The sequence below is a fragment of the Notothenia coriiceps genome, unplaced genomic scaffold (genome assembly GCF_000735185.1).
Source record: "Notothenia coriiceps isolate Sejong01 unplaced genomic scaffold, NC01 NC01_scaffold00033483, whole genome shotgun sequence".
In the NCBI taxonomy this organism is placed as follows: domain Eukaryota; kingdom Metazoa; phylum Chordata; class Actinopteri; order Perciformes; family Nototheniidae; genus Notothenia; species Notothenia coriiceps.
The window spans coordinates 1-9507 of record NW_011366184.1 but is presented as its reverse complement, the minus strand read 5'-3'; the positions used below and the strand labels follow the sequence as shown (position 1 = coordinate 9507).

At 39.1% G+C, this 9507-nt stretch overlaps 2 protein-coding genes across 3 annotated transcripts; one reads left to right on the top strand and one right to left on the bottom strand.

Annotated features, from left to right (window-relative positions):
- The first annotated feature begins 1903 nt into the window (after positions 1 to 1903).
- LOC104961621 (phosphatidylinositol 4-phosphate 5-kinase type-1 alpha-like) lies at positions 1904 to 7300 on the top strand. 2 transcript variants are annotated; one of them, XM_010789952.1, is made up of 9 exons: positions 1904 to 2134; positions 2232 to 2315; positions 2884 to 2932; positions 3178 to 3262; positions 3360 to 3530; positions 4178 to 4310; positions 4402 to 4455; positions 4543 to 4642; positions 4759 to 7300. In XM_010789952.1, the coding sequence occupies exons 1-8, from the start codon at positions 1920 to 1922 to the stop codon at positions 4592 to 4594; spliced, it is 843 nt and encodes a 280-aa protein (XP_010788254.1). In that variant the 5' UTR covers positions 1904 to 1919; the 3' UTR covers positions 4595 to 4642; positions 4759 to 7300. The 2 variants fall into 2 exon arrangements, with proteins under 2 accessions (XP_010788254.1, XP_010788253.1); XM_010789951.1 differs by having other exon boundaries at positions 4756 to 7300.
- A 490-nt stretch (positions 7301 to 7790) lies between these two features.
- On the bottom strand, positions 7791 to 9112 carry LOC104961620 (serum amyloid P-component-like). Its single transcript, XM_010789950.1, has 4 exons — positions 9013 to 9112; positions 8734 to 8791; positions 8475 to 8577; positions 7791 to 8381 (listed from the first exon to the last, which is right to left on the bottom strand). Exons 2-4 carry the CDS (start codon positions 8789 to 8791, stop codon positions 7871 to 7873), a joined length of 672 nt encoding a protein of 223 aa, XP_010788252.1. The 5' UTR covers positions 9013 to 9112; the 3' UTR covers positions 7791 to 7870.
- Positions 9113 to 9507: the final 395 nt, after the last annotated feature.

Sequence of the window (9507 nt, the reverse complement as noted above, 5' to 3'; positions counted from 1 at the left end):
ATAGATGAATACGGTCCTACTGATTTAATGATCACATGTCTAAAACAAATACATGACTGGATGTGCCGTAATTTCTTACAGCTCAAAACAAAGAAAATGAAGTAATTGTTTTTGGAACCAAAGGAGAGAGAATTAAAGTCTTTGCACACCTGGAATCACTATCACTCGAACCGAAAAGTCAAGCAAGAAACTTAGGTATAATTTTAGACTCTGACCTCAATTTTAACAGCCACATCAGGGCAATCAACAGATCAGCCTACTACCATCTAAAAAATATCTCGCTTATTAAAGACCTTATGTCCAAGCAAGACTTTGAAAAACTTGTCCATGCATTTGTTTTTAGCAAGCTTGACTACTGCAACAGCATCTTCACAGGCCTCACAAAAAAATCACTCCGTAAACTCCACTAATTCAAAATGCTGCTGCCAGAGTCTTAACCCGGACGAAGAAAACAGATCACATCACTCCAGTGCTGAGATCGCTGCATTGGCTTCCAGTTAGTGAGAGAATTTACTTTAAGATTTTAGTGCACACATATAAAGCACTAAACGGGCTAGGACCCAAATATATCAAGGACCTCCTTCAGTGGTACGAAGTGAACCCATCAGACCCCTTAGGTCTTCAGGCGCAGGCCAGCTCACTGTTCCATTTGTGAGTGAGTTAGAGGGCTATGAGGCATGGCTAGAATGGGTGATTTGTTTGGTATTTTGAGCAAAACACTTCATAGACATGTTTTTTATATATTTGTATATATCTGAAACCTATGCCTAACAATAGCATGATAGGAGACCTTTAATTTGGGAATCAGATTTTTTATATATGTATATATATTTTTGTATTAATAATTTAGTGGATATTTTTAGTTCTGTGAGACACCAACAAGTAGAATGATTACATTTCTGTGATTGTCTAGACACAATAAGCAGCATGTTCGATAGACTTTGAGGAGATTTTTTTTTTTTTTTCTGTTCAACTCAATGTTATTTACAGAGATATCTATACTTTCTCTCAAGGCAGTCATTCAGTGTTGTTTGTCTCTTAGTGTCGAGCCTCTCCACCGCTGACATCCCCAACAGTCTAGTGTTGCAGAAATGATTCAAGCTTGCATGGCATTGCAATCTAATACTTTGTTTACTTTGAGGGACGATTCCTTTTTAAAAGATGAAAGAGACAGGTGGCATTATTGTTCCAGATAATACAGGATGTCATTTTGTGATGTATAATGTGGCCTTGTCTGACTTGAGAAAGCCAAACGAGTTATAAAACAAAGGCTCACATCATTTATTCATCAAAATAACTCTGTGGTTGCTTTGTGGTCACGGCTACTTAGCTTCTCATGCCCTCTTAAATGTATGTTCCAGTGGTAGAAATCAACTTCTCACTACACATTTATTGTTTACAATGGTTTCTCAATCGCCATGACCATATCTTTCAATTAGTTACTTCCATTGTGTGTACACTGCTTTGTTTATTGTTGCTGTTGGATTTGCTGTTGATGCTGTATGTTACTCACCTTAATTTTATTGTATAAATTGTTGTTTAAGTACATTTTTATTTTGTTCCAGCAATTTATACAGTACTTTATACATCATTTTTGACTGCTATTTTTCCTTTTTTCCTCTAATCTTATCAATACGGTTTACAGAAAACTAAAATAAAAAAAGGTATAAAAACATAACAGATTAATAAGTAATAGTAAAACTGGTTAAAAAAGACAAATATAAGAAGGATTAAGTTGCATTTTTTTCATAATAACGATGATTTGATTACGTCCAGCCCCAATAACTGCAGGGTTGTCCTGAGCATGTGGAGTGTTGCCTATGTGAGTGCACGTGTGAACATGAAAACAGCAGGACTGATTGAGGCTCATGTTAATTGTATTTCTCTGTGTCGTGAAGCTCTTGCAGAGTTTTAAGATCATGGATTACAGTCTGTTGATGGGCATCCACAACATGGACCAGGCCAGTCGGGACCGGGAGCGTAGCGGGGGCAACTCTGGTGACAGTGGGGGGTCGGAGGGAGCAGTGACCCCAGATCAGCGCCGGCCACAAATTCAGAAAAGTCTTTACTGTACGGCCATGGAGTCCATTCAGGGGGAGGCCCGAGGGAAGGGTGCTTTGGATTCAGAGGACCAGTGAGTCTTATTGCTCAATGTGAACATATGTTTGATTATCATTTAATCTGTGACTGGGACATGACAATGATATGTTGTTGTTACTCTGTCTCTCCAGCATGGGCGGTATTCCATCTCGTAATAGTAAAGGAGAGAGGTTGCTGATCTACATCGGCATCATCGACATTCTGCAGTCCTACAGGTTTGTTCAGCAGCAGTTTGCCTTGAAGCCATACATTTGAGTACCGTAATTTTCGGACTATAAGGCGCACCTGAATATAAGCCGCAGCAGCGGCATACCACTCTCGGTTCCACTTTTACTTTTGCGCGCTACCTGTCTCACTCTTTTCCGGCCTCCAGCTTTTCCTGCTGGAACCCGCCGCTTAAAGGTGGGGGTCCGCGGACCGGCCATAGAGCCCATAGAGTTAAAGGTGTTGGCCGTTAGCTGTAAAAATCCATAGATTAGCCACACCGTTATATAAACCGCAGCGTCGAAAAATAGGGGAAAAGGCGCGGCTTATAGTCCGAAAATTACGGTAATCTCATCCTGATCATAGAATACAGTCCGTTTCCCTCTTTGTGTTTTGTTTGGGTAGCCGGGCCAACCAACCAGGCAGTTTAGTGCTTATTAGCCCTGTGTGTGGCCTGGGAGACAATCCCTATGCTCCGAGTCCTGCACTGAAAGCTTTGAATTCATGAGAAAGCTTCATTCCTACATAACTCATTTATTTAACTTCCAGTAAATTGTTTAATTATGTCTTATTATTTAGGTTTATTAAGAAGTTGGAGCATTCCTGGAAGGCCTTGGTCCATGATGGGGTAAGAGCTTACACACTGAATGTTCTGGAGAGCTAAACAAAGCCTCATCTGGAGCGGACACAGTTTTTATAATAGAAAATTGAGAAAACAAGACCCTTTATAGATGTTATCTTGGGCTCAAAGAAAGATTGGTTTCACTAGTTTAAATTGATTACTAAATGGCAGATGTATAGATAGTTGTTAATAAATGGATAATTCTGAACAGAAAGTATTAAATGGCTCTGTTTTTGTTTTTGATACTTTAGGACACAGTTTCAGTTCACAGACCTGGCTTCTATGCAGATCGTTTCCAGCAATTCATGTGCAACACGGTGTTCAAGAAAATTCCACGTAAGCATAAATATGCATGTATTCAGAAATCCCATGGGTGACTTGTCTTGGTTCCCTTAGTGACCATATGCTCTTTTATATCCTCCATCTTTACCAGTAAAACTTTCACCTTCTAAGAAGAGTCGTGGTGGGGGTCAGGGCGGCCTCCGGAGGGCCCCCACCCTGGGCGCTCCCCCCCCGCTCTCCAACGCTACGGGACAGTCAGCAGTCGACTCCAGACTGGTCTACCACAGCCACTTCAAGAGCACCGACTCAGAGGCCGACAGCGGTGAGACTGACACCTCACGAGCAGTGTGGACATTATTCTACAACCACTCTTACAAACAGCTCTCTTCTTAAACACACTTACAGTTTGAATAATGTTTCCTTTTTAAGGATTTGATCTTATATTTACTTTGGATTGGGTATTTTAAAAAAAAATCAATGCTGACTCAAGAGCATGCTAGGACACGATTGAGTGCTGACGTTATTGTCCAATTCTACAGTTTTATGTAAAAAGATTTGAATTACATTATATATTTTTATTATTAAAACAATTGATTCAATTATAACCTAATTAAACAGTAAACTACACACTAGCATCCTTAACTCAATCCTTTCAAATGTATTTGAACTACTGTGTGTGCTCATGGCCCTTCAGTCTCTGCAGACATTTAAATATTCAATTGCAGAATTACTGTTGTAACTTTCTATTCCTTTTGGCTTCTTTATAAAGACAGAGTTAAGATCAATTATGTGGTTTAAGTACACATCATGAATCTGATATAGACCTTTCTTAAGACCTTTTACAAGAACACATTTTAGTTTGAACTTGAAGATGTTGGTGAATGAGGCAGATATATAATTGTCATGTCTGTGCTCTGATTGGAGAAACTGTTGTTGAGATTTGGTTTCTTAATGATACTTTGTTTACAGGCGTGCAGTTCGGCAGACCAGATCTTGTTCCGAGGACGCCTCCGCTTGGAGAAAACCCTGCGGACTACGAGGCCAACCTGTCCACCTCTTCACTCGGCAGCACAGGACTTGCTTCCACCTCTCCACCACTACGGTAAAGCCTATCAAAGGTCATTTATTACCTTTATTCTCACACCTCACCTTCACACTCGGTTAATGTATTTCGTGTTTACCTTTATCCGTAGGTCTGTAGGGGTCGAAGTGCACAAATCAGCCAACACAGACCTGGACCATCACAGGTACAGAAGGCAATGATAAATGTTTTTTGTTTATTTGTTTATTTATTGTCTTAGTTGTTTCGTAATTAAATCTTATCTCTGTTCCAGTTTTGGGGACGAAGGGGCTATGGATAATTCAGGCAACCTGTCTGGGAATTAAGATGTGATTTCACTCTCAGACATCGTCCCGGAGACCAACATCTGCTTTGTAAGTCTAAAAAATGGCATTATACTTGGTAATAAAATATTATTTATAATTGTATCGTTGACGTGGTTATAGTTGTACATTTCTTGATATTGACATTCATTTCATCTTCCCAGTAGATAACAGACATCTGAGGATGACGTGTTTCTGAGCGAGGTTATGTGGGTGGAAGATTAAAGAGAGTGAAAGTCATCCATCCTCCACGGACCCTCCATTGCACCTCAGTTCTTATCAACCGTACCGAGTATACAGGGATCGCTGGATGAAGCAGTGAGGTGCAGTGGAGGTTGTGACAATGAAATAGCAATGGTGGAAAGTTCAAGAAGAAGCCGGTGAGCGGTAGGTTTTACCCTTCCCAGTCTTCAGCCTCCCAAAGCCCAATTGACTTTGATTTACACCTGGAAGAAAAAGGTGTATGACCCTGAAATTGTCAGAATGACATTGTTTGAACAAAGATTTTCTGTCATGCTCACAACATGAAGGAAGCTTCAATGACATCAAAAACTAAACGATTAGTTGTACATTGCTAAAAGTCCATGCCCCAGTCACCAGTGGATGGTGAAGGCAGTTACATTTCCCATGAAGAGACAGTCGTGGTTCTTTGAGATGGCACCAACAGCCTTTCAGCAGGAACATGCACATCAAGGGCAAAGCCTGCATTTGTAAGAGTGAATGTTTCCTGCAGAGTCTGGATTCACATTTCCATGGTTCACACCTAAGTGTTCCATTACCGCACATCCATACCCCCTTTTATAAATCATCATGACCAGGTGCACTCTGAGCAATTAACACTCCTTTTTTTTAATCAACATGTGCTGCTGTTGACTCTGTAAACATGAATGCATTTCTTTTAATCGATTGTCGATGTACATTATTTGTTTGAATTTGGATTTTGGATCAATGGGTTTGAACCTAAAGGGGTCATTTTGTTTCACGTTTTGTTCTAAGTTATTCTGCTGGAGGCCACGGTGGTGATGCAGAGGTCCAGCTAGATCTTGCCACTGCTGAATGTACATTACAATGTTTTTCTTACATAGAATGTGTCTTATTAACATGGCAGACCACATTTGTACAACCCTGAAATCTCCCTCTCTGAAGTGACCATATGTGCTCATGAAGAGAGAATAGCTGCTGCAGAGAGAATACTGTAGCATTGCTGTTACATGTAGTCATGGTATTGAGCTAGTAGAAGAGTCATAATTCCCAGCTACTGTCCTCCATCTGTCTGTGCCTTTACATGTATCCCCCTCCTGGACATGTGATATATAACTGACATTTCTTACAGGTTAGTGTTGGAAAAACCTGCCTTATCACTACAACTAAGGTCGTCAAACTGCCATTTGTATGTCTGGACCAACAAACAGGGCATCAAATAATTTCAGATTGTATTGCAACCACTAGTACAATCCCTCTTTTATTATGTGATAAGTCTAATCACATTAGAGTGGTTAATCTAATCCTTTTAAGTTAGAATGTCTTCTATTTTTCATTCCTGCTGGTTACAGAAATGACCCATGCCCACATCCACTCTTGGACCAATATTAATAACCATGTGTTTAACTAATATTAGTTGTTTTAATATGTAGTCTTACTCAGATTTGATGTGGCTGTTGATCTAAAAACATATGCTTTGTTTTCACTTAATATATTGTGTTTATGTTGTTGAGCTTTGTACCACCAAGAGATATTTCTGATACAGAAATGTGAATAGCTACATAGTTACTGTAGCACCACTCAAGATCTTAGACATCTCACTGAAGGAGTTACTGTGTGTGTTTGGTAGGCACATTTGGTCTATGAAGCAGAGAGGGAGAGGGAGAAGGGGAAATGTGATTTGTGAATATAGAAGAAAAGAAAACTACTTTCTGTTCATCAATGCACAGTTGAAGATTTAGGACTGAGTCTTTTGTTGTTTAAGCCAGTCGCGGCACCAAAGAAAGGAGAAGGGGGAGTTCCTGCAAATGTTCAGGATCCAGTACCGTTATCATGAAAATGAAATCAGACGCTCCTCATTACCTGCATGGACTGATATTTTGTACATGGTAATAACACTGGGTTAACCTGTGTTTTAAGGATCTGTTATTACTGGAACTGGATATTTGTTTTTTTTTGCTAAATAACTTAATGTCTGATAAGATGTATCTGACATACATGTATTGTTTATCAAAGATTTAGATTACTTTGTGGCCTGAGATATTTCAAGATGCAACCTCCACATTCCTGTTAAATTAAGTACAATTGTGGTAGCTCTTAGACACCATTATTTAACACCTTTACATAGTAAGGATAATGTTATTGAAATCAATCATGTTTCATATGCTAAAAATGTAAGATATTGATTATTTCCAAAAGATCAGTTTAAAATTGTATTCAGTTGGAGTCAAACGGCCAACAAAGAAAACACTCCGAAAATGTTTCTCACAGGAAATCCAGATTATGTTTTGTCACACCTGGGTTTTGACTTGACTGGCACTGTGTAATTGCTGGATGCATGTTCTACACCATGGCACAAGACGAACATGATCCTCCTTCCTAAAGGGCGGTGTACTCATTGTAGACACTACAGGTTATTTGAATTAATGCAATATGAACCACAATTTCTGCCACCTTTCAGCTCTAAGAAATATATTTATTGACATGGTTGATTGCTGCAGGCTGAAATGATAAAAGTTGTGTATTGTAACTTTTAGATTGTACGTATACTGACAGAAGGCTGTCTGAAACTTTATAGCGTGTATTGCCTTTGAAGGGGGGCTATTTGACAATTTTATACTTCATGTTTAGATTGTGCTATGATGGATGTATTAGCTCCATGATTCTGGGTTGTTGATCGCCCGTGCTTTTTCTACATGAATGTTTCACACGGCGTGCGAGCCAACGTTGCTGGTTGTTGCTTCAATTACTATATTTTTACTGTGTATACAAATGTGTATATGTACATAGGAGTCACAGAAATGCCTTCTCATGCAATATGTGCTGCCTGTCCCTCCTGCCATGTTTCAGTTATGTGGTGGTGATGTTTTCATGTCTGATTTTAAAGGATTAAAATGTCTAAATCTTGGTTTTGGTCCCTTTCTTCATTATCTACATCTTCATAGTTGCTTTTGAAAATAGTGTATGCAAAATAAGGGAAAAGAGCACTGCCATCATGTAATTCTCTGAAGATACTTTAATCTTCTTGAGAGAATCAAACATTTGTTTTACTTGTGATTTATTCAGTTATACACCATGTTACATAACTTCAGATGCCAGTTCCATCAAAACCTGCCCTTTGACTTGAAAGTCCAGGGCTTTCCAGCTGAACACATTGCCTGGGCTGAAGTGCTTATCTTCCATATAGTGTCTGATCTCACAGGTGGGGATGACAGTGTCCCACATGTGGAAGTCACTAATCATACCTATGAATGATTGCTTTGCATCGAAGCGTCCGCCATAGGTGTCCTGCTCTTGGCCCAGGATGGCGATGGGAGCTCCAGTGATGGCCCCAGTTCGGACAAATTTCTTGGTGCTCGCCTTGCCGTCCACCCACAGCTGAGCCAACCCAGTGGAGGAGTCCCAGGTAGCGCACATAGAGTGCCAGGTATTGGCATCAAGTTTCAGTGACGTGAAGCCTGCGTTCTCACCCCGAGCATGCAGATTGATGTCACTCTCTGCATTGCTCTTGAAGATGAGAAAGTCATTGTTGAAACTGGGTGTAGCCAAAGAGAAGATTCCATATGTCCTGCTGAGATCTGATTGATATCTGAAAAGATGTGTAGGCATTGAGAAAATCTGACAAACCGTTCTTCAAACTTAACCACAAATAATGAAGCTTTCTAATTACAACACCAGTTACCTGAGACAGGTGGTCACAGAGTTGAATCTGTTTTTAGGTGTCATGAGTACTACACGATCAGTGTTGGTCTCCTTGGGAAAGACAAACACTTTACCTGAAAGATCTGCACAGGTGGAAAACAACATTATTTTTAGGGAAGGAGAGCAAACAAAATATCGTTAACTAAAATGTTTAGAAACAAAAGTATTAAAGCGATCGTATTCAAATGCTTCTCCATAAACAAACTTCTCTGCAATGTTGTCGGTCGAAGTTTACAAACCTTGGGGTGCTGCACAACATGTTCCAAAGATCACCATCAAAAGCATGAGTTTCTCCATCTAAGATTTCAACAAGTCAATGTTTTAGTATCAATGAAAATAATTAATCACCATTATCTGCGAGATCTAAGCAAGAACATTGAGACATATTTACCAACTAAAACAGGTTATTTTAAAATCTGACATCAAATCTCAGGATTAAATAGTTAATGACACATAAATAGTAAATGACCCAACTTGATTAATTAAATTAATTGAAAGCTATAAGTAGTATTTTTTACCTTCTCGCTTGGCTGTGTACTCTTCTTGTCCGTGACTACCCCGTTTCAGGATGTCTCTCCTGCTTTTATTCTTCAGACATGATGTTGAGCAATGTTTACTATGAAGGACTGTGGACTATTTCCTAACCACAAAGTAAATCAAACTGAAGGGACATACCAGGACACTTGCATATATTTTTTTCATTACAGGGCACCTTATGCTCACATGTGCAACCCTTTATAAGTATTTGTATTTAAACTTGTATATTTTCCACATGTGTATATATTTTTTATATTTGATAAACTAAACCTTAACTTTTTTTATTGTTTCTATTTCTGAAATATTTTGGACTGTTTATTTCTTGTGTCTTAATTTCTCATATTGCCTTGTGTTTTTTATGCTGCTGCAACGCAAACATTTCCCAAATTGGGATCAATAAAGTATCTATCTTTCTATCTCTCTATCGATCTATCTATCTTTCTATCTTTCTATCCATCTATCTATCTATCTATCTT

Excerpts from the sequence above, each read along its gene's own strand:
- LOC104961621 (XM_010789952.1), top strand. The coding sequence starts at position 1,920 with ATGGATTACAGTCTGTTGATGGGCATCCACAACATGGACCAGGCCAGT. Across the intron at positions 2,316-2,883 it reads GACATTCTGCAGTCCTACAG|GTTTATTAAGAAGTTGGAGC; the intron begins GTTTGTTCAGCA and ends CTTATTATTTAG. Across the intron at positions 3,263-3,359 it reads GGTGTTCAAGAAAATTCCAC|TAAAACTTTCACCTTCTAAG; the intron begins GTAAGCATAAAT and ends CATCTTTACCAG.
- LOC104961620 (XM_010789950.1), bottom strand. The coding sequence starts at position 8,791 with ATGGAGAAACTCATGCTTTTGATGGTGATCTTTGGAACATGTTGTGCA. Across the intron at positions 8,578-8,733 it reads ATGTTGTGCAGCACCCCAAG|ATCTTTCAGGTAAAGTGTTT; the intron begins GTTTGTAAACTT and ends CCACCTGTGCAG. Across the intron at positions 8,382-8,474 it reads TCTGTGACCACCTGTCTCAG|ATATCAATCAGATCTCAGCA; the intron begins GTAACTGGTGTT and ends ACATCTTTTCAG.